Source organism: Anopheles bellator, chromosome 2 (genome assembly GCF_943735745.2).
Source record: "Anopheles bellator chromosome 2, idAnoBellAS_SP24_06.2, whole genome shotgun sequence".
Lineage (NCBI taxonomy): Eukaryota > Metazoa > Arthropoda > Insecta > Diptera > Culicidae > Anopheles > Anopheles bellator.
This window is the reverse complement of record NC_071286.1, coordinates 9575986-9602561: the sequence shown is the minus strand read 5'-3', so window position 1 is coordinate 9602561 and position 26576 is coordinate 9575986. Positions and strand designations below refer to the sequence as shown.

General features: G+C 50.1%; 4 protein-coding genes across 4 annotated transcripts in view; 2 read left to right on the top strand and 2 right to left on the bottom strand.

Annotated features, from left to right (window-relative positions):
• Positions 1-2002, bottom strand: part of LOC131212476 (leucine--tRNA ligase, mitochondrial) — a 2748-nt gene extending 746 nt beyond the window's left edge. Inside the window, exons 1-2 of the mRNA XM_058206354.1 lie at positions 175-2002; positions 1-110 (exon numbers count right to left, since the gene is read on the bottom strand). The exon at positions 1-110 is cut by the window's left edge and continues 381 nt beyond it. Coding sequence (XP_058062337.1) covers positions 1-110; positions 175-2002 — 1938 coding nt within the window. The remainder of the gene's footprint in view (positions 111-174) is intronic.
• A 1280-nt stretch (positions 2003-3282) lies between these two features.
• On the top strand, positions 3283-22575 carry LOC131211449 (dynein heavy chain, cytoplasmic). The gene is made up of 10 exons (XM_058204915.1): positions 3283-3550; positions 3992-5616; positions 5682-6191; positions 6559-6597; positions 7509-11753; positions 12327-12353; positions 12738-15758; positions 15825-16065; positions 16306-16507; positions 18441-22575. Exons 1-10 carry the CDS (start codon positions 3283-3285, stop codon positions 22339-22341), a joined length of 14079 nt encoding a protein of 4692 aa, XP_058060898.1. The 3' UTR covers positions 22342-22575.
• A 225-nt stretch (positions 22576-22800) lies between these two features.
• LOC131211450 (acid phosphatase type 7) lies at positions 22801-24646 on the top strand. The gene is made up of 3 exons (XM_058204916.1): positions 22801-23601; positions 23671-24091; positions 24229-24646. Exons 1-3 carry the CDS (start codon positions 22982-22984, stop codon positions 24526-24528), a joined length of 1341 nt encoding a protein of 446 aa, XP_058060899.1. The 5' UTR covers positions 22801-22981; the 3' UTR covers positions 24529-24646.
• On the bottom strand, positions 24557-26298 carry LOC131211451 (beta-1,3-galactosyltransferase 5). The gene is made up of 2 exons (XM_058204918.1): positions 25912-26298; positions 24557-25839 (listed from the first exon to the last, which is right to left on the bottom strand). The coding sequence occupies exons 1-2, from the start codon at positions 26180-26182 to the stop codon at positions 24947-24949; spliced, it is 1164 nt and encodes a 387-aa protein (XP_058060901.1). The 5' UTR covers positions 26183-26298; the 3' UTR covers positions 24557-24946.
• Positions 26299-26576: the final 278 nt, after the last annotated feature.

The window sequence follows — 26576 nt, the reverse complement described above, 5'->3', positions numbered from 1 at the left end:
CGCGTTGGGGAGCACCATCCCTTCGGGTGTTCCGACTTTTGAGCGAATCTCCCGAAAATCGTGCACCGTCATCCAGATTCGCTTTTGCCAGTTCAAGATCCCTGGAAAGGCTGCAAGGGGACAAACGTCGTCGTTACGGAAGGATGCATTTATTTTCAGCCGTAGTTTACTCACTGGCCTCGGACCAATTGCGATGGGAGGTGGGTGCAACATCAGCCAGCAGAATGAGTCGCAGCGTATCGCATCCGTGCTGCCGCAGAACTTCCAACGGATCAACCCCGTTCAGCTTCGATTTGGACATTTTCTCCCACAACATCGTCACGGGTTCTCCTGTGGCCCGTTCAATGGCACGGTTGTCCTTTTCGTCTACAATCTCTGCCTCCGTCGCCGGAAGGTACTTTCCATTGCTAACCACACGGAACGAACGGCCCATTACCATTCCTTGCACGAGCAACCGTTTAAACGGTTCCGGCGATGGCAGTAATCCCTTGCTGTGCAGATAATGTGCCACGAAACGTGCATAATAAAGATGTAGTACCGCGTGCTCCTTTCCACCGACGTAGAGATCCACCGGCATCAGGTGATGGGCCGCGGACCGATCAAACATTGCCTCCCGATTGTGTGGATCAATGAAACGTAAGAAATACCACGAACTGTCGACAAACGTGTCCATCGTGTCGGATTCCCGGACGCAATCGGTTCGCCTACAGGAAGGGCACTCCGTCCGTAACCACTCACGGTTCTGGGCCAACGGAACACCAACGGAATCGGTAGGAAGCCGCACCGGAAGCTCTGATTCTGGCACCGGAACCGGACCACAGGTTGGGCAGTGAACGATCGGAATTGGCGTACCCCAAAACCGTTGCCGCGAGATAAGCCAATCACGAAGCTTCGAACTGACGGCATGGCCACCAATCCGTCGCGACAAGGCTTGCTGCAGGATTTCTTCATTTGATGCCGTATCATTCTTACTACTACGATCGTCCTCCAAAATTGTCAAACCAACCCTTTGGGCGAGTTGTCGATTCTCCTCGCTATCCACGGCCAGGTACGTATCACAACCTTCCGCAAACGGAACATCCTCGCACACAATTACGGGGAGTGTGCGGCCTGTGAAGGGATTTTCGCATCGGAGCTCGAGACTACAATCCGTTCGTTTGCTGCTGTTGAAAAGATTGGCGGGATGTAAAACGATGAAGAGAGCGTTTTTCAAATCGCTCGGTTCCCGGGTCCAGATCGAAACACTTTCATTCCGGCCCCCAGCCACCGGAAGTTCGAATGCGTATCCATCACACTCGCCAATCCAGTGACGCTGAAGTTTTATGATGTCCTTCCAGTCCTCCAGTTCTGTATCGTTTAATCCATCCAGAAGCGGTTTAGCGAACCGTGTCGTCTTGATGAACCACTGGCGTAGTACCCTCTTTTCCACCTTGGCCCCCGAACGCCAGGAACACCCATTGTCGTCAACCTGCTCATCGGCGAGCACCGTTTGATCGACGGGATCCCAATTGACGTGTGCCTCTCGTTGATACGCCAGGCCATCCTTGAACAGCATCAGAAACAGTTGCTGTGTCCAGCGGTAATATGTGGCATCGCACGTCGCCAGCTCACGATCCCAATCGAAGCTAAACGCAAGCAGTTCGAGCTGTTTGCGCATTTCGGTGATATTGCGCTGGGTCCACGTGTCCGCCGGAATGCGACGCTGGAGGGCAGCATTTTCGGCCGGCAATCCAAATGCATCCCAACCCATTGGATGCAGTACGTTGGCACCGTTTAGTCGATAGAAGCGAGCCATTGCATCGCTGATAGTGTACACGCGGACGTGACCCATGTGCAGATTACCGGAGGGATATGGGAACATAGCCAGCACGTAACGTTTTGGGTTTTCCGTAGCGGACGGTTGAAATCGAGCGTCACCGAGTTTACTGCGCCACCTCTCTTCCATTTGTAGCTTCATTTCCGATGTAAGCTCACGGGGAGACTGCAAAACGAACTTGAACATTAGCGAAACGAAACAACAAACCTGATTTGCGTTACCGTCACATCTCCGAAGGCAGAACAGAAATACCGCGGGCTATTGGGAACGATCCGTCGCACAAGCGACCATTGGAGTAACCGCATTTTCTGTTGGCGTTTTAAGTGCAAAACAGCACTAAGTATTGCTGTGAAACAATTTTCTAACTTAACAATAACAATAACACCGGCATCGGTGAAATCGCAAAATATGTGGAGACTTTCGTGACATTCGTTGGTTCGCTCACCAATAGCAAGTCTCTCTTCATCGACTGAAACGGGAAAAAAATGTAAACAACAAACTCTACACATCAGCTGATCGTTTGCTCGATTGTTTTGTAAACAATATTGCCTTTCTCGCTCACGCGATGAGAAAGAGAGTACAACAATCGATCAGCGATACAAGCTAAATTATGAACAATTTCATTGGACACCAGCGTTTCGGGCCAATTTTTGTAGAGTTCATTTTCTTGTGATATTCCACTAAAAAACATCTCAAAATTGATTTTTTTAAATAAAGCGATTTAACTCCATTCTGAAAAGAGTTCAATTCGGTACAACTACTCAATATTCAATAAGAATTGTCAATTTCATTAGCAACAAAAACATTTTTCAAGTCTCACACCAGTTGCAAGTTCATTACAAAATATGATGCTTTTCTTATTTGGAAAATTTTTATAAGCACAATTGTACAGCTATTGTTTACCTAACAATATTTAACCGTTTAACAATTCTCTCCAATTGCGTCATCTAAAACTCTCCACACGCCTGTCATTCTGCGAAGCTACACGGCATGCTTAAGATGCTCACATTGGATCGGGTTGGAAGAAATGGTTTATAATTTACTCAAATATTTTCATAAACGGAGAAAGCGATGACAAATATTCAATGTAGATATAATTTCTCTGCATCCATGAATAGAAATGACTTCTACTGCAAACGATAGAGCACAGATATTCTTGTGTGGAGATTGTGGACCTCGTTAATTCAACTCCACTTGGCTTCGGACATAAACACAACTCCCATCGGTACCGACGTCAAACCTACCGCAACCCATTTTTGCGCAGCCATCTTTCTTTTCACTTTGGAATTTGGCTTTGGCGAGGTGCAGACGTGTCGTCTAACGTAGCACCGAGGAAAAGCGTTCAAAGTACCGTAAAACCAGTGTCCACAGTTCCGGTGTTTGTGTGTTTGGCAAGAGGACAACTTTTCTGTGGTTCACCCGAAGGAATTGCGAACGCACTGCCGCTGTAGGGCGTAGCAATCACAATGGGTGACTCACTGGAGGCGACCATCCCGAGCATGGGGAGCGAGCCGCCACCATCTGTGGAGGCGGAGACGGTCGCCATTATCGATTTCGACAATTTTTCCAACTATCTTCGGAAGGCGATTACGGTCCTGCTGCCGGAGGATGATGTGAAGTCGTTCGGTCCCTTGAATGGTGCCCTGGAGGACAGCATGAATCAGGACTGCATTCGGAAGTTCATCTCCGATCCGCAAACGCAGGCTCTGTACATTCAGCGGAACTGCTTCAAAGGTAAGCCAACGTCACGTCATCACCGTGTGGGTGTGTCATGCGCCGTATTGGTACCGGGTTTCCAATGCCGTGACGAGAAAGTTCGATACGAATGATTGAATCTAAAAGAGAAATGCGATGAACAGGAACGAAAGTTTACGGAATTATTGAATTCCTTATATTGCTACTATCTTGCGACTAACATGTTTCATTTTACCTTCGTCTAATCTTTCAACGTTTTTTTACCTTCGTCTACCTTTTTTCAACGTATAAAACTAAATCAATAATGATACTTGATAGTTTTGCAACCTCCGTTTGCAGAGACGACTAGATCCTCTACACTACTTGATTAATGCTGTTTTGTGCATTATTTTATTTCTTCTAAATTGCGGCACTAACACATTTCATTTGCATACTAGACAAAGCAAACGATTTAATTTGCCTTTTCTTTTTTCACTGCAGACGATGAAAATGAACCACCAACCGAGGGCGAAGAGGAAAAGGATTCCATCACGTACTACTTTGGGAACGATGTCCACTTCACCAACCAACGGATGGCGTCGCTGGTGTGCGTCAAGCGGGGCTCGTTGATCGAGGCGGACAAATCGATCCACTCACAGGTCCGACTGATCAACTTTTCTGAGGGATCGCCCTACGAAACCCTACACTCGTTCATCAGCAAAACTCTTGCGCCGTACTTCAAGAGTTACGTGAAGGAATCGGGTCGTGCAGATCGCGACGGTGACAAGATGGCCCCGTCGGTTGAAAAGAAGCTGGCCGAGCTGGAGATGGGACTGTTGCATCTGCAGCAAAACATCGACATCCCAGAGGTCACGCTGAACATCAACGGCACCGTGGCTCAGATGGTGAAGAAGTGTGCTGACGAGCAGCGTAAGGCGAAGATAACCGATTTCGGTGACAAGGTGCAGGATTCCACCTTCCTGAACACGCTGCAGAATGGGGTCAATCGGTGGATTAAGGAAATTCAGAAAGTAACCAAACTTGACCGTGACCCCTCGTCTGGAACGGCATTACAGGAGATATCGTTTTGGTTGAACCTGGAGCGAGCGCTGCATCGCATTCAGGAGAAGCGCGAATCGCCCGAGGTTGCCCTTACGCTGAACATCCTGAAGCATGGTAAGCGCTTCCACGCGACCGTTTCGTTCGACACGGACACCGGTCTCAAACAGACGCTAGCGATGGTGGCCGATTACAACCCACTGATGAAGGACTTTCCGATCAACGATCTGCTGTCGGCGACGGAGCTAGATAAGATCCGCCAAGCGGTCCATTCGATCTTCAATCATCTGCGCAAGATCCGAAACACCAAGTATCCGATCCAGCGCTGCTTGAGACTGATTGAAGCGATCTCGCGCGATCTTAGCCAACAGCTGCTGAAGGTGCTAGGAACGCGACGCCTGATGCACATTCCGTTCGATGAGTTCGAGCGAGTCATGAATCAGTGTTTCGAGGTGTTTAGCTGCTGGGACGACGAGTACGATAAGCTGCTGGGTACATTGCGCGAAATCGTCAAGCGGAAGCGTGACGAACACATTAAAATGGTGTGGCGTATTTCACCGGCGCACAAGATCCTACAGCAGCGCATGGAGCACATGCGTAAGTTCCGCCGTCAGCACGAACAGCTGCGCACGGTGATCGTACGCGTGCTGCGCCCGGCCCGGCAACCATCCGTGTTGCCAACCGTGCCCGGTGGTGACGGGGGTGCAGATGGAAAGCAACCGTACAGTCTGGATACGGCCGATGCCAACGCGATCGAGGAGGTCAACCTGGCGTACGAGAACGTGAAGGAGATCGAGTGCTTGGACATCTCGAAGGAGGGCTCCGAGGCGTGGGACGCCGCGATCAAGCGCTACGAGGAGCGCATCGATCGGGTTGAGGCGCGCATCACGGCCCATTTGCGCGATCAGCTCGGAACGGCGAAGAATGCAAACGAAATGTTTCGTATCTTCTCGCGTTTCAATGCGCTCTTCGTGCGACCTCACATCCGTGGGGCGATCCGCGAGTACCAAACGCAGCTCATCCAGCGCGTAAAGGACGACATTGAATCGTTGCACGAAAAGTTTAAGGTACGGTGAACATTTTTTTTGCCTGGAGTTGTCCGTTGATGTTCTTGTGGTTGTTTTCCCCACAGGTGCAATATCCTCAAAGCAAGAGCTGCCGATTGTCAGTCGTACGTGATCTTCCTCCCGTCGCTGGATCGATCATTTGGGCACGGCAGATCGATAACCAGTTGACCATGTACCTCAAGCGCGTTGAGGACGTTCTGGGTCGCGGATGGGAATCGCACATTGATGGGCAAAAACTGAAGGCGGACGGTGACAGCTTCCGGGCGAAGCTATCCACCGCCGAAGTGTTTCAAGACTGGGCGCGTAAGGTGCAGGAACGTAATACCGGAATTACCGGGCGTATCTTCTCGATCGAAGCTACTCGTTCGCGCACCGGACGTGGCAATACGCTCCGTTTGCGGGTGAACTTCCTGCCGGAAATAATCACCCTCTACAAGGAGGTGCGCAATTTGAAGAGTCTCGGCTTCCGGGTGCCGCTCGCGATCGTCAACAAGGCCCATCAAGCGAACCAGCTTTATCCGTTCGCGATTTCGTTGATCGAAAGCATTCGTACGTACGAGCGAACGCTGGAAAAGGTGAGTAGCCATTCGGACAACCAACAACCAACTTTCCGTTTGATCAACCCCTCCGTTCAAGACATGTTTTTGGTCACTCGAAAACACCTCCAAATTCACCCATCCATTCATCCATCCGTGGGTCAGGCCACACAACACACATGCATCCCTTATGCCATCATTCTGCTCATGTTTACGGATTGAGGACAAAACCGGTAAACCCATTGTGACCGCAAGGTATTTCCTCAAGGGTTTCCGATCCTTTCAAAAGTGATCGAAATTTTTTCCCCATTTCCTACACTTTCATTCAATAGCATTCATGTATCATTATCAAGCCCCTATGAACAACACAGTAAGAAATGTATCCTTAATTTGTTCTTCCATGCAGCTAAACAATAGGACATTAGCACAAAATTCAGTATTTAAGGTAGCGAACCGCTAAACAATTATCTCTAGCTCTATCTAGCCGGTAGTTGCTGTTGGCTCTCTTTCGTCCTTTTTTGTTGTTTTGTTTTCTTAAATTGAGTTTTGCTCGCTCCGCTACTCTTGCTGCGCTAACCGTTGCCTTTCTGTTGCTATTTGTCTCCAATCGGTTGTTGAATGGTTGTCTCTATGTAACTCTCTAATGCTTTTTCTATATCATATTGAACAGTTTTGTTCCAAAGGTCTCGTAGGGCTCGCGATGCAGTTGGCTTTGTTGGTTTGAATCTTATTCGTTATTATACTTTTCGAATAGTCTCTCCTATTGTACATCTCCAATGGAACATCGGATACCGTCCCATAATTTGTCGAACAAAAATGGACCCATTTGTTGGTTTATTGAACAGCCAAATCAACAAATGCTACGATTTATGCGAAACGGAAACAAAATCGAATCAAAATTTGTTCGTTCCCAACTACGACTCCTATAGTAGTGGTAAATGTTCGTCACTGTCGTCGTTAATTTTTTGTCTTTTAACGGGGAACTCGAAAATGTTGTTTTCTATAAGCTCGCAAACAGGAACGTTTGTGCTCTCTACTAAATATACATTTCGTAAGATGTGTATTCTCTCTTCTAATTTACGTATTTTCTCTTATTTGCTGCATATCTCTCTTATCGCTGTGCCCGTTTCTGACTATTATTTGGCTTAATTTAATGCTTCCATATTTTGTTACGTCAACTTTGCACGAAAGTTCGTATTCATCGTAACCGTTCTTTTCATTGATCGCGGCTACTAACGCCAAAGAAGGGGAAATTTTCTGCTTGCCGCTGCGTGTGGCATCGTCATTCTTCCTTCCAGCCGTGCTAATGTCGTTCTGTGTTTTTTCTTTATATTCCAACCGACCGCCACGAGGCAGATTGAGGATCGAGCCAGTATCATACCGTTGGTGGCTGGGTTGCGCAAGGAAGTGCTGCAGCTAATCTCCGAGGGTATTGCGCTGGTTTGGGAAAGCTACAAGCTGGACCCGTACGTTCAGCGCCTGTCGGAGAATGTGGTTTCTTTCCAGGAGAAGGTCGAAGATCTGCTAGTGGTCGAGGAGCAGCTCGATGTGGACGTGCGTTCGCTTGAAACGTGCCCCTATAGTGCGGCTACGTTCGCTGACATTCTGTCGAAGATACAGCACGCCGTCGACGATCTGTCGCTGAAACAGTACTCGAACCTACACGTTTGGGTTTCGCGGTTGGATGAAGAGGTCGAAAAGAAGCTAGCCGCACGGCTGCAAGCCGGAGTGCAAGCGTGGACCGATGCACTCACCGGCAACAAGAAGGAACTCGACCTGTCGATGGACACCGACGCGCCGACTCAGCCGACCATTCGGCCCGGTGGTGATCCGCAGATTCAGCGAGCAATTCACGAGATTCGCATCACCAACCAGCAGATGTATCTGTACCCATCGATCGAGGAAGCTCGCTTCCAGATCATGCAGCAACTGTTTGCCTGGGAGGCGATCGTAACGTCGCAGACACGTTTGCAAAGTTCGCGGTATCAGGTCGGGCTCGATAAGCCGGTTTCGCAAACGTACCGCAATTTGCTCACGAAACTTCCGACCGGTTCGGATCCACTCGAGGGCGCGTACGGGGCGATCGAGAACCAGATCACGGAGGTGCGCAACTACGTCGACGAGTGGCTGCGCTACCAGAGCCTGTGGGATCTGCAGGCGGACATCCTGTACGGCCGGCTCGGTGAGGACATCAATCTGTGGATCAAGTGTTTGAACGATATTAAGAAATCGCGCACCACATTCGACACATCGGACACCCGTCGCGCTTACGGTCCGATCGTGATCGATTACGCCAAGGTACAGGCGAAGGTCACGCTCAAATACGACTCGTGGCACAAGGAGGCGCTCAGCAAGTTTGGCTCACTGCTCGGCAACGAGATGAGTACGTTCCACACGAAAGTATCCAAGAGCCGCAGTGATCTCGAGCAGCAGAGCATCGAAGCGGCCAGCACGTCGGATGCCGTGTGTTTCATCACGTACGTTCAGTCGCTCAAAAAGGAGATGCTCGTTTGGGACAAGCAGGTTGAAGTGTACCGTGAAGCCCAGCGCATCCTAGAACGCCAGCGCTTCCAGTTCCCCAACAACTGGTTGCACGTGGACAACATCGAAGGTGAGTGGTCCGCGTTCAATGAGATCATGAAGCGCAAGGATTCCGCCATCCAGACGCAGGTCGCCAGCTTGCAGGCGAAGATCGTTGCTGAAGATAAAGCGGTCGAGACGCGTACGGTCGATTTCTTGAACGATTGGGAAAAGAACAAACCGACGGGCGGAAGAACGCGTCCCGATGATGCCCTGCAGCAACTGCACATTTTTGAGACAAAGTTCTCGCGGTTGAAGGAAGAGCGCGATAATGTAGCGAAAGCAAAGGAAGCGCTGGAGCTGCAGGAATCGGCCATCCCGAACAACAGCACCGAACGTATGAGTGTGGTGCTGGAAGAGCTGCAAGATTTGCGTGGTGTCTGGAGCGAACTTTCGAAGGTTTGGGCCCAAATCGATGAGACACGCGAAAAACCATGGCTGTCGGTTCAACCGCGCAAGCTGCGCCAATCCCTCGAGGCAATGATGAACCAACTGAAGGAGCTTCCGGCCAGGTTGCGTATGTACGAGAGTTATGAGTACGTTAAGAAGCTGCTCCAGAGCTATATCAAGGTGAACATGATGATTGTGGAGCTAAAGTCGGACGCACTGAAAGAGCGCCACTGGAAGCAGTTGACAAAGCAGTTGCGTGTCAGCTGGGTGCTTTCCGATTTGACACTCGGCCAGGTTTGGGATGTAAATCTACTGAAAAACGAATCGATCGTGAAGGACATCATCCTTGTGGCGCAGGGTGAGATGGCACTCGAGGAGTTCCTGAAGCAGGTGCGCGAAAGTTGGCAAAACTACGAACTGGATCTGATCAACTATCAGAACAAGTGTCGCATCATCCGCGGCTGGGACGATCTGTTCAACAAGGTGAAGGAGCACATTAACTCGGTGGCCGCTATGAAACTGTCACCGTACTATAAGGTGTTCGAGGAGGAGGCCCTCACCTGGGAAGAGAAACTGAATCGCATCAACTCGCTGTTCGACGTTTGGATCGATGTCCAGCGCCGTTGGGTGTACCTGGAGGGTATCTTCTCCGGCAGCGCCGACATCAAGACGCTGCTGCCTGTCGAAACGTCTCGCTTCCAGAGCATTAGCTCGGAGTTTCTGGGGCTCATGAAGAAGGTGGCCAAATCGCCAAAGGTCATGGACGTACTGAACATCCCCGCCGTGCAGCGATCGCTCGAACGATTGGCTGATCTGTTGGGCAAAATCCAGAAAGCGCTCGGTGAGTATCTCGAGCGTGAGCGGACCTCATTCCCGCGGTTCTACTTTGTCGGAGACGAGGATCTGCTCGAGATCATCGGTAACAGCAAGAACGTTGCGCGGCTGCAGAAACACTTCAAAAAGATGTTTGCTGGCGTAGCCTCGATTCTGCTGAACGAGGACAACACCGTCATCTTGGGCATTGCTTCGCGCGAAGGTGAAGAGGTACGTTTCATCAAACCCGTCTCAACGGTCGACCATCCGAAGATCAACGAGTGGTTGTCGCTGGTCGAGAAGGAGATGCGCTTTACGCTCGCTTCGTACCTTGCGCAAGCGGTACAGGATATTAAGCAGTTCAAGGACGTGATCGATACGCAAAAGTACATGGAATGGTGCGACAAGTACCAGGCCCAGATCGTGGTGCTCGCAGCTCAGATCCTTTGGTCGGAAGATGTCGAGAATGCTCTTCAACAAACTTCCGAAGGCACTGCTGCTAGTGGAAAGGATGCGAAGAGCACTCCACTGCAACGAGTGCTGTCCACGGTCGAGAAGACGCTGAACGTGCTAGCGGACTCAGTACTCCAGGAGCAGCCAGCACTGCGACGCAAAAAGCTTGAACATCTGATCAACGAGTTCGTCCACAAGCGAACCGTTACGCGCCGCCTGATCGCACACGGCGTTAACAATCCGAAATCGTTCCACTGGCTGTGCGAGATGCGGTTCTACTTCGACCCACGCCAAACGGAGGTCCTACAGCAGCTCACGATCCACATGGCGAACGCACGTTTCTACTACGGATTCGAGTATCTCGGGGTGCAAGACCGGTTGGTGCAAACGCCACTAACCGACCGCTGCTACCTCACGATGACGCAAGCGCTCGAGGCACGGCTCGGGGGATCACCGTTCGGGCCAGCCGGTACCGGCAAGACGGAATCGGTCAAGGCGCTCGGTAATCAGCTGGGCCGCTTCGTGCTCGTGTTCAACTGTGACGAAACGTTCGACTTCCAGGCGATGGGCCGCATCTTTGTCGGTCTGTGTCAGGTCGGTGCTTGGGGCTGCTTCGACGAGTTCAATCGTCTGGAGGAGCGCATGCTGTCCGCCGTGTCGCAACAAATTCAAACAATCCAGGAAGCGCTCAAATCACAGCAAGACTCCTCCAACCGTGACGCACAGGCGGGCATCACAGTGGAGCTGGTCGGCAAGCAGGTGCGCGTATCAACCGATATGGCCATCTTTATCACGATGAATCCGGGGTACGCGGGCCGCTCGAATCTGCCGGATAATCTTAAGAAACTGTTCCGCTCGCTCGCGATGACTACTCCCGATCGGCAGCTGATTGCGGAGGTGATGCTGTTCAGCCAAGGTTTCCGCACGGCCGAGAAACTGGCCTGCAAGATCGTGCCTTTCTTTAAACTGTGCGACGAGCAGCTCTCCAACCAATCGCACTACGACTTTGGACTGCGTGCACTCAAATCGGTGCTGGTGTCCGCTGGCAACGTGAAGCGCGATCGGATCATGCGTATCAAGGACATGATGAGACAGCGAGGGGACGAAAAAATCGACGAAGCGTCGATCGCAGAAAGCCTTCCCGAGCAGGAGATTCTCATTCAGTCCGTGTGCGAAACGATGGTTCCGAAACTGGTGGCGGAGGACATCCCGCTCCTGTTTTCACTGTTGAGTGATGTGTTCCCGAACGTTGGGTACACGCGTGCCGAGATGAAGGGTCTGAAGGACGAAATCCGGAAGGTTTGCGCCGAAGAGTATCTGGTTTGCGGCGAAGGCGACGAACAGGGCGGTGCCTGGATGGAGAAGGTAAGAATCGATTTTCTTTTTCTTGTTTTTGATTTTCATGCACAAAAGAGTCGAGGTTCAGGGATTAAGGAGCTCATGTGCCAATGATGTATTTTAATAATTCTCCGATGATGATTGAAATTTAGATAAACTCGTTCGTGCGGGAAAAAACAAGCTTTTATAAAATGGACAGCCTAAGTTTTTTCTGCGTTCTAAAAATAGATGCTTTTATTCGTTAGGCCGAAGTATTCCAAAGAGTTCTTTGATCCTTCCAGTAAGCAGACGCCTGTCGGCGAAAAACTACATCAATCCAGCAAGCTTGGATGAGCATGTTTGGTGTTCAGCATTACACTTTTTGAAAATTACGTTTGAAAATTAAATTAAAATCTTGACAGTCAAAGCAAGATCCTAGTCAAAGAAAAACCAAACACCCAATGTACGGTTTTCTTTACGTTACTAATTCCGTTAACGATATTAACCATCCGTAGCGTATCGTTTATCTTAAATATAACAATACTAACAAACCCATCATTTTTCCCAACTTAACTCGATTTTATTTTGCGCCAAACTCATCAAAAATCATTCAAAACAAAGGGATTTGGCGAAACATGGGTTGACAAAGTGAGTGCATTTTTACTAAACTTTAAGTAAGCGTGTGTATGTACGTGTGTTCTGTATGTGTGTGTGTATTTGATCGCCTTATTCATTTTCCTTATGTTTCCTGCATTTAATTGCTAGCATCTCTGTACACACTGCACTAAGTGCTCCTTCGGTTTGACGATCGGAGATGATCATCACATTTCGATATGCCTGCTTCACTTGCTTTCCATATTCACACATCATAGGTTTTTTCTTGTTGAAATGGTCAATAATTGTGTAAAAATGCCAAATTCGTGTATGTTTATACGCCTTCTCGCTTGTGAACAGTGTGAATAGCTGTGATCGTATCAAATATCCATATCCAATTCCTTGTTTCCCATTTTAACTGTCCACTTTTTTGCACAGGTACTGCAATTGTATCAAATCTCCAACCTGAACCACGGTCTCATGATGGTTGGTCCGTCGGGCTCAGGAAAATCATCCGCCTGGAAAGTGCTGCTCAAGGCTCTCGAGCGCTTCGAGGGAACCGAGGGTGTCGCTCACGTCATCGATCCGAAGGCCATCTCGAAGGAAGCGCTCTACGGTGTGCTCGATCCGAATACGCGCGAATGGACCGACGGTCTGTTTACGCACATTCTGCGCAAAATCATCGACAACGTGCGCGGCGAGATCAACAAACGCCAGTGGATTATCTTCGACGGAGACGTGGATCCGGAGTGGGTCGAGAACCTTAACTCGGTGCTGGATGACAACAAGCTGCTAACGCTGCCGAATGGTGAACGATTGTCGCTGCCACCGAACGTGCGCATCATGTTCGAGGTGCAGGACCTTAAGTACGCCACCCTGGCGACCGTTTCTCGGTGCGGTATGGTTTGGTTCTCGGAAGACGTCCTCTCGACGGAGATGATCTTCGAGAACTACATGTCACGGTTGCGCCACATCCCCCTGGAGGATGGGGAAGAGGAAAGTTTCAGCGGCCAGCCAAAGAGTGCCGAGAAGGAGGACGAAGTAACACCGGCGCTACAGACGCAGCGTGAGATTGCGGCCCTGATGCAGCCGTACTTCTCCTCCGACGGGCTGGTAGTCCGCTGTCTTGAGTATGCCATGGGCCAGGAACACATCATGGACTTTACGCGTCTCCGTGCGCTCAGTTCGTTGTTTTCGATGCTCAATCAGGGTGCACGTAATGTGTTGACCTTCAACCAGCAACACCCGGACTTCCCGGTTCCGCCGGAGCAGCTCGAACAGTACATCCCGAAACTGTTGATCTACTCGATGCTGTGGTCGTTTGCCGGTGATTCCAAGTTGAAGGTGCGTTCCGATTTGGGTGATTTCTTGCGCAGCATTACGACCGTTACGCTGCCAGCGCAGGGTGCAAATCCAATCATTGACTACGAAGTCAACATCGGAGGCGATTGGGTTCCATGGTCGAACAAAGTCCCCGTCATTGAGATCGAAACCCACAAAGTGGCCGCACCGGACGTCGTCGTGCCAACACTCGATACCGTGCGCCACGAATCACTCCTGTACACGTGGCTTGCGGAACATAAGCCACTGGTTCTTTGCGGTCCTCCCGGTTCCGGTAAGACGATGACGCTCTTCTCGGCTCTTCGAGCCCTTCCCGATATGGAGGTCGTTGGGCTGAATTTCTCGTCCGCAACGACACCGGAACTGTTGCTCAAAACGTTCGATCATTACTGCGAGTATCGCAAAACACCAAACGGTGTGGTGCTGGCACCGGTACAGCTTGGCAAGTGGCTCGTGCTGTTCTGTGATGAGATCAATCTTCCCGACATGGACTCGTACGGTACGCAGCGGGTGATTTCTTTCCTCCGCCAGCTGGTGGAGCATAAGGGCTTCTACCGTGCGGCCGACCAATCGTGGGTTACGCTCGAACGCATACAGTTTGTGGGCGCCTGTAACCCTCCGACCGATCCAGGACGTAAGCCGCTTAGCCATCGGTTCTTGCGCCACGTTCCGATCATCTACGTCGACTATCCGGGAGAAACTTCGCTCAAGCAGATCTACGGTACGTTCAGCCGTGCGATGCTGCGATTGATGCCGAACCTTCGGGGCTACGCCGAGCCACTCACGAACGCGATGGTCGAGTTCTATCTTGCGTCACAGGATCGTTTCACGCAGGACATGCAACCGCATTACGTGTACTCACCGCGAGAGATGACGCGCTGGGTGCGTGGTATTTGCGAAGCGATCCGCCCACTGGACAACCTACCCGTTGAGGGACTAGTGCGGCTGTGGGCGCACGAAGCACTTCGCTTGTTCCAGGACCGTTTAGTGGAGGAATCGGAACGTCGCTGGACCAACGAAAACATTGATCTGGTGGCGATGAAGCACTTCCCGAGCGTTGATCGTGAGAGGGCACTGGCGCGACCGATCCTTTACAGCAACTGGCTATCGAAGGACTACATGCCGGTCAATCGGGACGAGCTGCGTGACTATGTCAAGGCCCGGCTGAAGGTGTTCTACGAGGAAGAGTTGGACGTTCCGCTCGTGCTGTTCGATGAGGTGCTCGAGCACGTGCTGCGTATCGATCGTATCTTCCGCCAACCTCAGGGCCACCTGCTGCTGATCGGTGTGTCGGGTGCTGGCAAGACAACGCTCTCGCGATTCGTCGCGTGGATGAATGGTTTGTCGATCTTCCAGATCAAGGTGCACAACAAGTACACGAGCGAAGATTTTGACGAAGATCTGCGGTGTGTGCTGCGCCGGGCGGGCTGCAAGGACGAGAAGATCGCCTTCATACTGGACGAATCGAACGTGCTGGATTCTGGATTCCTCGAGCGCATGAACACACTGCTGGCAAACGGTGAAGTGCCCGGTCTGTTCGAGGGTGATGAGTACACGACCCTCATGACGCAGTGCAAGGAAGGAGCGCAACGTGAAGGTCTTATGCTTGATTCAAGCGACGAGCTGTACAAATGGTTTACACAGCAAGTGATGCGCAATCTGCATGTCGTCTTCACGATGAACCCATCGACCGATGGGTTGAAGGATCGGGCCGCAACGTCACCGGCCCTGTTTAACCGCTGCGTGCTGAACTGGTTCGGTGATTGGTCCGATTCGGCATTGTTCCAAGTTGGCAAAGAGTTTACCATTCGTGTCGATCTCGAGAAACCCACCTGGAGCGCACCCGACTTCTTCCCAGCCGTGTGTCCGTTGGTATCGAATACCCCATCACATCGTGATGCCGTCATTAATAGCTGCGTGTACGTCCATCAGACACTGCACAAAGCGAACGCACGCCTTGCGAAGCGGGGCAGCCGCACAATGGCCATTACTCCGCGCCACTATCTGGACTTTATTCACCACTTCGTGAAACTGTACTCTGAGAAGCGAAGCGATCTCGAAGAGCAGCAACTCCACTTGAACGTGGGTCTCAACAAGATCGCCGAAACGGTTGAACAGGTAAATGAAGTATCTGAATCGTATTAAAATCACAATGCAAAACTAATTTTTTTTCGATTTCCGTAGGTGGAAGAGATGCAGAAATCGTTGGCCGTAAAGTCGCAAGAGCTGCAAGCGAAGAACGAAGCCGCCAACGCTAAGCTGAAACAGATGTTCAAGGATCAGCAGGAGGCGGAAATCAAGAAAGTGCAATCGCAAGAAATTCAACACCAGCTGGCCGAACAGACGGTCAAGATCGAAGAGAAACGGAAAGACGTTATGGCCGACCTGGCACAAGTGGAACCAGCCGTTATCGATGCGCAAGCCGGTAAGTTTCGAGTGATGAATTGAAGTCGATTTTTCCTCCTGTCTTAGTGCGATCAACAAGGGCCACTCGCCATCTTACCAATCTATAAGCTGTGACGTTCCTTTGAGATTATATTTCAGTTCAGTTACGATTGTTTGAAAAGGTAATGGCCAAGTTAAGTATTAATTATTAATTGTTTGTTTCACTTCCCCACTTCCGTGGGTGTATGGTGGGTACATTGTGCCGGGTGACGATGCGCAGCCGTTGGCAACATCAAGAAGAAGCAGCTGGCGGAGGTACGCACCATGGCGAATCCTCCGCTGCCGGTCAAGATGGCCCTCGAGTCCGTCTGTTTACTGCTCGGTGAAGACGATCGTGGCGGCGATTGGAAAGCAATCCGTGCGATCATGGTCAAAGATAGCTTCATTGCATCGATCGTCAAGCTGGACACATCACACATTACGTAATTATCACGAATGGAAGATAAAGGTGGCCACATGCAGGCCACCGTGCATCGCGCTCCATATGCCTAATTCTCTGCCTAAACATCAACACTAAGCGCTAGTCAGGACTTACTTTCGTGACTAAATTCTTGAAACCAAGAAGGAATTCGCAATGTCAAGAATTTTGTTAAACCGAAACATTAACCATTGCGAGTTCTTCCTTCCTGTTTCATCATCCCTATATTCGTGTTGTGTCTCATCGTTTAACAGCCTGTCGAATTGCTTTTCCTGTTCATCAGTGAATCCAACATGAATCTTCGGCTTCTGTTGAAAATTAGTTGTTCAAAATTTGCACTTTTGGGCCAGATTCATGTTGGGCCTGTAAGGTTGGAAAATATCCTGTTTTGTACTGTCGAATTTACTTGCACAGCTCTCTGCTCGACTCAAGCCGTATGTGTTGCTTAACGAACTATTTAAACCTGAACTACGTGAACAGCGGGTGTGGGTCATGTTTGTTGGCGGTGCTTGGCGGTTGGATGCAGCTCCATGATGGCAGCCTATAGGAGAATGGGCCTTGTTCATAACAGAAATATTTATCGTACTTTATATCTTTATCTTTTCAAGTGTCTTCGTACTTAATCATCAGAGCCATGTACAATTCGCCCAAGACAATGGCCAATGTTCCGATAAAACAAACTTCTTATACAATCTTCTTTTTTTAAGAGCAAGTGTCTTATTGACTCATTGATATTTACTGTTCTTTCTTTCCCTCTTTTTCTCTTTTTTCGATGCTTTCATTTGTGTCATGCCGTTTCTGACCCCATATCTACTCACCCATTGATTGTATATTGTGAAACAATATACTTTAACACATACACACGCTGTCCCCACGATCATCCCACACACGTATCGTAATATCCTAAACCACTAATCGAAACCAACCAACGAACAAATAACGAAAACAAAAACAAAAACACGAACGGCAGCGGTCAAATCGATCAAGAAGCAGCATCTCGTCGAGGTACGCTCCATGGCGAATCCACCGGCCGTGGTTAAGCTGGCACTGGAGTCGATCTGCCTGCTGTTGGGCGAGAACGCATCGGACTGGAAATCCATTCGGGCCGTTATTATGCGGGAAAACTTTATCAACTTGATTGTGTCTAGTTTCAGTACCGAAGACATAACGTAAGCATGATATGAATCTCTCATTCACTTTTTTCCCCATTTTTCTCTGTTGTCCAACGCGTGGTTGAATTTTATTTACTTTGCTCCCGTTTCGTTTTCTTTTCTATTCCCTTCCCGGGGTTTACCTTCCTGCCTTAGGCAATGTGAAAGTATTTTTAGTGGTTTGTTTAAATCATGTTTGAACTTTTCACATTTAGTCCCTGTAGAAGGTCAACCGCCTATTCCTGTAGCAACTAGGTTTTCTGTAATTTTCCAACAACTTTGTTCTTTTGCAAATGTAGAAAATGTAGTTTGTTCCTTTATTCTTTCTATTTTTTGTGCCCTCGTCAAGATGGAAGTTCTTTGGTTAACTTCATTTCATCTTTTCTTTTTTACCACATCAAGATTTAGTTTCGAGAACCAATGAGTAGTTTGTAGATTTGTTCGATTTTATTTGCTCTGTTTGCTTTTTGACTGTCCGCCAACGACATCCTGTGAGTTGATGTTCTGCTTTACTGTATTATAGCTTTATTCTGCACGTTTAATAGCAAAATTAATTTTTAATGGCTTCTATCTATTATTTGCCTTTGTTTTTATTTAACTACGATATTCACTACGATTAAAATGAAATATTGAAAGAATGATGTTGGCTTCGCACGTCCCTAACACCGCTCTAGAGTAGCTTGCACCTGCATGAAACTACCGCTTATTCACAACAGCATGGCGAACTGAACCCGTCTATTCGCATGGCACTTCTTCTAATACATTCTTTCTCCCTCTTCAATCCAGCGATGAGGTGCGTGAAAAGATGAAATCGAAGTATCTCAGCAACCCGGATTACAACTTCGAAAAGGTGAACCGCGCCTCGATGGCCTGTGGTCCGATGGTGAAATGGGCCATCGCACAGGTAGAGTACGCGGACATGTTGAAGCGCGTGGAACCGCTGCGGGATGAGTTGGGTTCGCTGGAGCACCAGGCCGAAACGAACATCAAGCACGGCCAGGAGGTGAAGGAACTGATCGCCCAGCTGGAGCAGAGTATTGCCGCGTACAAGGAAGAGTACGCACAGTTGATCTCGCAAGCGCAAGCCATTAAGACGGATCTGGAGAACGTACAAGCGAAGGTTGACCGTTCGATTGCGCTGCTCAAGAGTTTGGTGATCGAACGCGAACGTTGGGAAGCCACGAGTGAAACATTCCGCTCGCAGATGTCCACCATCGTCGGCGATGTGCTGCTTTCGGCCGCCTTCATTGCGTACGGTGGCTACTTCGATCAGCACTATCGAAGCAACCTTTTCTCGACCTGGTGTCAACACTTGCAGTCGGCGAGCATACAGTTCCGGCCGGATATTGCGCGCACCGAGTATCTGTCCAACCCGGACGAACGGTTGCGCTGGCAAGCGAACGCCCTACCGACCGATGATCTCTGCACGGAGAATGCGATCATGTTGAAGCGCTTCAATCGCTATCCGCTCATTATCGACCCGTCCGGTCAGGCGACGGAGTTCATCTTGAACGAGTTTAAGGACAAGAAGATCACCAAGACCAGCTTCTTGGACGATTCGTTCCGCAAGAACCTCGAGTCGGCACTACGATTCGGCAATCCGCTCCTGGTGCAGGATGTTGAAAACTATGATCCGATTCTCAATCCGGTGCTGAATCGCGAGCTGCGTCGTACGGGTGGTCGTGTGCTGATTACGCTCGGCGATCAAGACATTGATCTTTCGCCCTCATTCGTGATCTTCCTATCAACGCGTGACCCAACGGTCGAGTTCCCGCCCGATATCTGTTCTCGAGTGACGTTCGTGAACTTTACCGTCACCCGCAGCTCGCTGCAATCGCAGTGTCTCAACCAGGTGCTAAAGGCCGAACGGCCCGATATCGACGAGAAGCGTTCGGATCTACTGAAGCTACAGGGTGAGTTCCACCTGCGGCTGCGGCAACTCGAGAAAAGCTTACTGCAAGCGCTGAACGATGCAAAGGGGAAAATCCTGGACGACGATTCGGTCATCACGACGCTCGAGACACTCAAAAAGGAAGCGGCCGATATTGGGCAGAAGGTGGAAGAGACGGACAAGGTGATCGGTGAGATCGAAACCGTATCGCAGCAGTACCTGTCGCTGTCGCAAGCCTGCTCCAACATCTACTTCACGATGGACAGCCTCAACCAGGTGCACTTCCTGTATCAATACTCGCTGAAGATGTTCCTCGACATATTCAGCACCGTACTGCACAACAACCCGAAACTCGAGGGGAAAACCGACTACACGGGCCGCCTGTTGATCATCACGTCCGATCTTTATCGCGTGTGCTACGATCGTGTCGCGCGTGGTATGCTTCACGCCGATCGGCTCACGTTTGCAATTTTGCTCTGCCGTATACACCTGAAGGGCACATCGGAAGCAAACCTTGACCAGGAGTTTAACTTCTTCCTGCGCAACAAGGAGGGCCTGGTGGCATCGTCGGCGCACGTCGATGGCGTCAGTGCTGAGCAGCTTGAATCGGTGACACGCCTAGCGACCCGGCTACCGATCTTCCGGAAGTTGCTCGACAAGATTAAGGCAATGCCGGAACTGACCGCTTGGCTGCAGCAGGGATCACCCGAGCAGAATGTTCCGATCCTGTGGGACGAATCGAAGGCTCTTTCTGCCGTTTCGGCTGCCATGCATCAGCTGCTACTGATTCAGGCATTCCGACCCGATCGAGTTATTGCCGCGGCACACCTCTTCGTGTCGACCGTGCTCGGAGAGGACTTTATGCCGCAGGCCGAGAAGGAACTGGACTTTGCTACGTGCGTCGACAAGGAACTGGCCAGTAACACGCCGGCCCTGCTCTGCTCCGTCACCGGGTACGATGCATCTTCCCGTGTTGACGATTTGGCCGCAGAGCTGAACAAACAGATCTCCAGCATCGCAATTGGTTCGGCCGAGGGCTTCAACCAGGCCGAGAGAGTGATCAACATGGCCTGCAAATCGGGCCGCTGGGTGCTGCTGAAGAACGTTCACCTTGCGCCGCAATGGTTAGTGCAGCTGGAGAAGAAACTGCACTCGCTGCAACCCCACTCCGGGTTCCGGCTCTTCCTCACGATGGAGATCAATCCGAAAGTGCCGGTGAACTTGCTGCGTGCTGGACGGATCTTTGTCTACGAACCACCACCAGGCATTCGGGCCAATCTGTTGCGCACCTTCTCGACAGTCCCGGCCGCACGCATGATGAAGCAACCGAGTGAACGCGCCCGGCTCTACTTCCTGCTGTCCTGGTTCCACGCCATCGTCCAAGAACGTTTGCGCTACGTGCCGCTCGGATGGGCCAAGAAGTACGAGTTCAACGAGTCGGATTTGCGGGTCGCTTGCGATACGCTCGACACGTGGATCGATGCGACCGCGATGGGTCGCACAAACCTGCCGCCCGAGAAGGTGCCATGGGATGCCCTGGTAACGCTTCTCTCGCAGAGTATCTACGGCGGTAAAATCGATAACGATTTCGATCAGCGCCTGTTGTCGTCCTTCCTCTCCAAACTCTTCACGGCGCATAGCTTCGAGGCCGAGTTTGCGCTCGTTGCCAACGTGGACGGAGTGGCCGGTGGACCGAACGGCCAACGGCACATTACGATGCCGGACGGTACGCGTCGTGATCACTTCCTCAAGTGGATCGAAGCATTGGCAGATCGCCAAACGCCCTCGTGGCTTGGGTTGCCAAACAATGCCGAAAAGGTGTTGCTGACCACAAGGGGAACCGATTTGATCAGCAAGCTGCTTAAAATGCAGCAACTCGAGGACGACGACGAGCTGGCGTACAGTAACGACGAAAGTCTCGATACGATGCAAACTCGCCAAGAGGATGGCCGCCCGTCGTGGATGAAAACGCTACACAACAGTGCACTAACGTGGCTCGAGTTGTTGCCGAAGAGTTTGGCCACCCTGAAGCGAACGGTGGAGAACATCAAAGACCCACTGTATCGATACTTTGAGCGAGAAGTTTCGTCCGGTGCCAAACTGTTGCAAACCGTGGTGAGCGATCTGCAGGACGTGGTGCTGATCTGTCAAGGCGAAAAGAAGCAAACGAACTACCACCGGACGATGCTGAGTGAGCTGGTGCGCGGTATACTGCCGGCCGGTTGGCGTCGGTACACCGTTCCCGCCGGGTGCACCGTCATCCAGTGGATCACGGACTTTAGTCATCGGGTTCAGCAGTTGCAGCGGGTTTCTTCGCTTGTGTCGCAAGCCGGTGCCAAGGAGCTGCAAAGTTTCCCCGTCTGGCTCGGTGGACTGTTCAATCCGGAGGCGTACATTACCGCCACGAGACAGTGTGTGGCGCAGGCGAACAGTTGGTCGCTGGAGGAGCTTGCCCTAACCGTCACCATCACCGAGAGTGGTTCCGATGGTTTCGACAACCTCAAGGACAGTAGCTTCGGCATTACGGGTCTAAAACTGCAAGGAGCACAGTGCAAAAACAACCAACTGCTGCTCACGTCGGCCATCATGACCGAACTACCGCTGACGCTACTCAAGTGGACACGCATCGACTCGGATGCGGCTGCACGGGCCGCCAAACTTACGCTGCCGGTCTACTTAAATTCAACCCGCGCGGAACTGCTGTTCACGGTCGATATGACGGTGGCCCCTGGTCAGGATCCACACTCTTTCTACGAGCGCGGTGTCGCTGTGCTGGCTTCGACGGCGCTAAACTAAAGCTGGAGCCCGGCCGCCGGTGATTATCAACTAGATGTTATGGGACTCATGCTATTTATTTACACATTGAACGACTACACGTCGCTGGCAACTAAACATATTAACCCATTGAAAAGGATCTTGTAACACGCGCTTCTTCTAGCTAAAAAAAAGTAACTGCTCGTTCCGCAGGAACGGTTCTCTTTTACTGTTCGCTTTAAATATTCAAATATTCAATAAAAATATATATCATCAGCAAACACATATTCAGCGTCTTTGTTAATTTTTATATAGTTTTCTAAGTTTTTTTAGTCATGATGAATAGTATTTAAGTACAATCTAACGAAGCTGCGAATATTTTGTGCAGAAGTGTGACATTTGACGTTTCCTCGTCCGAGAGTGGGTCAATTGACGATTACGCGCTGCAAAACAAAACAAAGGCAATCGCTCTGCCATTGAAGTGAAAATAGTGTAATCTTTCTTCCTTATCACCGTCACCGATTATTGACGGAGGGGGGTCGAAAGTGTTTTGCATTCAAAGAGAACAGGACACGTTCCACACGCATCAGTATTCAGTTGTCTGCCGAAACCCGAGCAGACTCGTGATAATCGTTGGCATTCCATTTTTGCACTACGCACTACGCCCATAAAGACGCACCAAATGCGCAGATCAGCAGCGTTAGCGGTGCTCCTGGCATTGTTGGCCATCCTCAGCCGCAATGGAGCTCAAGGACAAGTGTTTTACTACCAACCGGAACAGGTTCACCTTTCGTTCGGTGAATCACCACTTGAACTCGTCGTCACCTGGAGCACTATGACGGCAACGAACGAATCGATCGTCGAGTACGGAATCGGTGGGTTCATCCTGAGCGCCACCGGAACGGAGGAAAAGTTTGTCGACGGCGGAGCAGGACGTCATACGCAGTACATCCATCGGGTTGTGTTGCGCGATTTGCAACCATCGTCCCGCTACGAGTACCACGCCGGCAGTCAGTGGGGTTGGTCGGCCGAATTTTACTTCCACACGACTCCGGCCGGTTCCGATTGGTCTCCGTCGTTTGCGATTTTCGGCGATATGGGCAATGAAAACGCCCAATCGATGGCGCGCCTGCAGGAGGACACGCAACGCCACCTGTACGATGCGATCGTACACGTTGGAGACTTTGCGTACGACATGAACTCGCAAAATGCGCTCGTCGGCGATCAGTTTATGAACCAAATCCAGTCGATCGCTGCCTACACCCCTTACATGGTCTGTGCCGGCAATCACGAGGAGAAATAGTGAGTAACACGAAAGCCCTGTCCGGATTGCCATTTGGATGTTTACAACGTTTTCTTTCGTTCTGCCAGTAACTTCTCCAACTATCGCGCACGATTCAGCATGCCGGGTGGCACGGAGAACATGATGTACAGCTTCAACCTAGGGCCGGTCCATTTTATCGGGTTTTCGACTGAAGTGTACTATTTTATGAACTACGGCATCAAAACGCTGGTCAACCAGTACGAGTGGCTGCGGCGTGATCTTGAAGAAGCGAATAAGCCAGAGAACCGCCGAGCACGTCCGTGGATTATCACGTTTGGCCACCGACCGATGTACTGTAGCAACGATAACGATAACGATTGCACGCACAGTGAAACGCTCGTGCGCGTTGGTCTCCCGTTTCTGCACTGGTTCGGGCTCGAGGATCTGTTTTACGAGCACGGTGTGGACGTGGAGATCTGGGCTCACGAGCACTCGTACGAGCGGCTGTTTCCGATCTACGATTACAAGGTAAAGTGACCGACAGAAGGGCAGTAACAATTTATTTCCGTTTCGCCCTCCGTTCCACTGTGTGTGCACTGTTGTGGCTTTATCTATCGCTTTGCTAAAGTACTGACAGTCAAGGGCTTCATATTGGTTCGTTTCAGGTCTATAATGGATCGTACGAAGAACCGTACCGTAATCCGCGCGCTCCGGTACACCTCGTGACGGGTTCGGCCGGTTGCAAGGAGGGAAGGGAGCCGTTTATTCGCAAGATTCCCGAATGGAGTGCCATCCACAGTCGGGATTATGGTTACACGCGCATGAAGGCGATCAATGGCACGCACCTGTACTTTGAGCAGATTTCGGTAGACAAAGAAGGCGCCGTCATCGATTCGTTCACCATCATCAAGGATGAGCATTTGCCGTACAAACAGCTGTTGGAACGTGATCGCCGTGTTCAGTAGGCTGTGTGACCGTAATAGTAGATTGTTTTAGACAAACATTTATTGAACCAAATAAAGCAAAACGCAGTGTGATAAATATCGGTAACAGACGCATCCAAACGTTGGCTGTATCGGTGTGTACTTGTATCACAGGTCGATTTATCAGTGCGCTCCAGGGAATGATGATACATGAATAATACTGTCTTCAACCGTTTATAGTTCCATTTACCCTTTTCATATCATAAAATTTCTCCATCCTGACGCGTGGTTAAAATAATGGCATGGCTCTGTTTATCATACTAAGTGCAACACGATAAGGACGGACGTGAGTGAACTATGAGAGGATTGACTTGCTTTTGTGGCACATTTTGGAGAAAAATTCTTTCGTAATGGCAAGTATCCATCGACGGGTTTCTCTAAGACGTACATAAAAACAATTTCACAGTTTCATCTGGCTAATCATGGCCGTTCCGTGGTCGGAACTTGCCGGTAGATTCCTGTACTCTGCTACACAGGTGGCGGTGAGTGATTTTCCAGCGGGCCGCTGGTAACACGCATTGTCATAGCAACGCTCCAGCTCTTGCACGAATTCCATTATAAGCTTTCCGTTTCCTCCGTTTGGACCGACGTAGTAATCGCACTGATACGCGTACCGTTTCATATCGCGAATACAGCAATCCAAAAACTCGGAATTGGCACTATACCAGCGATTAAGCACGGTGAGAGGTAGTTTCAAGCGTTCGGCTAGCACACCCGTAATAAACGTGTCGTCGATCCAGAAAAATGGTGCTTCCTGAGATTCAGCTAGTAAGGCCCGCGCCGTCCTTTGATTGGTGATGTAAAGCCACCCGGACAGGTACGGCGGGTAAACATCTCGTGAGTATTCGTTTCGCGAAACGTACCACTTGTTGGCGCGCAACCGGATCACTTTCTTGTTGCGAAACGTGTAACCCGCCAGTAAGTAGCGCTCGTCACGCTGACTCAGATCCGACAGATGGTTCTGGATGTAGAACGGATCGAACACAATATCGTCATCCATTTTGATAATGTACTTTGCCCCGCGGCATCTATGTGTAGCCCACTGTAAGCTCATAAGGTGTTTGTATGTGAGATTGCGATATGCTTCGTCAAAGTTGCCCTGAATCAGATCACCGTGGAGACGCTGCTCGGCTTCGATGGCTGGCTGTTTGATGAAGCGTTCCGACAGTGGAATGATGGCCAGTGAGAATATTCGCAGCAATCCCATGGAGAGCAGCTTTTGCTGGGAAATTGCCTGTCTGTGTGCTGAACGAAGGTCATCGTGACCAACGTACGAAGTGACTAGTATCACACCTGCACGAGAAACAGTAACAAGAAAATTCATCATCTAAGATGGCACTTACTTTCTGCACCGCACCACCATACCCAACAGGTCCGAAAAGCTATTGTTTTCCTTGCAAATGTCGTTCGCAATTCGGTACTCAAATCCGGTGAAATTCGACAGTCGGGACAAATCAATCGGCCGCTCTCGTGTATCTACCGCATTCAGCTGTCGGTGGGTTTGCGAAAGAAACTGATCGTCTTCCTTTGGTACCAGATTAAGAAAGCTGCCCGTGGTACCGAACGAGTGGCGATAAACCCCGTACAGGACACCAAATGCAACGACGGTGATCAGGAAACGGTGAAATTTTCTCATCACGACCGTGAATTGTCTACCGCCGAGCACATCTGTAACAATCTTTGTAAGAGGTTGGGTGAGCACTGGCAAATTTCGGAGGCTGATTCAAAAAGTTGCAAGCAAAAATGCGGAAATAAAACTTATAATCTATCCGATGGCACGTAACTGTGTCCAAAACTTTTGCCAATGATCCATTGTTGGTAAACAAACCACACGCAATGATTGATCCCTGGCAAACCAGAGACTGGGAACGCCACAACCGATTCGAACCGGTTCTTTGAATGGGATTCCTTCTTAACCTGTTGCTTTTGTTGAAAAACAGAAACAGAAAAAGTAGTTAATATTCTGGAAAATTAACCACAATAACCAAACGGAAGAGTTAGCACTCACTCATTAACGATAGTCATGATAG

Coding starts and splice junctions, on each gene's coding strand:
- LOC131211450 (XM_058204916.1), top strand. CDS start 22,982: ATGCGCAGATCAGCAGCGTTAGCGGTGCTCCTGGCATTGTTGGCCATC. Junction 23,602..23,670: donor GGCAATCACGAGGAGAAATA/GTGAGTAACACG, acceptor TCGTTCTGCCAG/TAACTTCTCCAACTATCGCG. Junction 24,092..24,228: donor TTCCGATCTACGATTACAAG/GTAAAGTGACCG, acceptor GGTTCGTTTCAG/GTCTATAATGGATCGTACGA.
- LOC131211451 (XM_058204918.1), bottom strand. CDS start 26,182: ATGAGAAAATTTCACCGTTTCCTGATCACCGTCGTTGCATTTGGTGTC. Junction 25,840..25,911: donor TAGCTTTTCGGACCTGTTGG/GTATGGTGGTGC, acceptor TTTCTCGTGCAG/GTGTGATACTAGTCACTTCG.
- LOC131211449 (XM_058204915.1), top strand. CDS start 3,283: ATGGGTGACTCACTGGAGGCGACCATCCCGAGCATGGGGAGCGAGCCG. Junction 3,551..3,991: donor TCAGCGGAACTGCTTCAAAG/GTAAGCCAACGT, acceptor TTTTCACTGCAG/ACGATGAAAATGAACCACCA. Junction 11,754..12,326: donor GCGGTGCCTGGATGGAGAAG/GTAAGAATCGAT, acceptor TTCAAAACAAAG/GGATTTGGCGAAACATGGGT.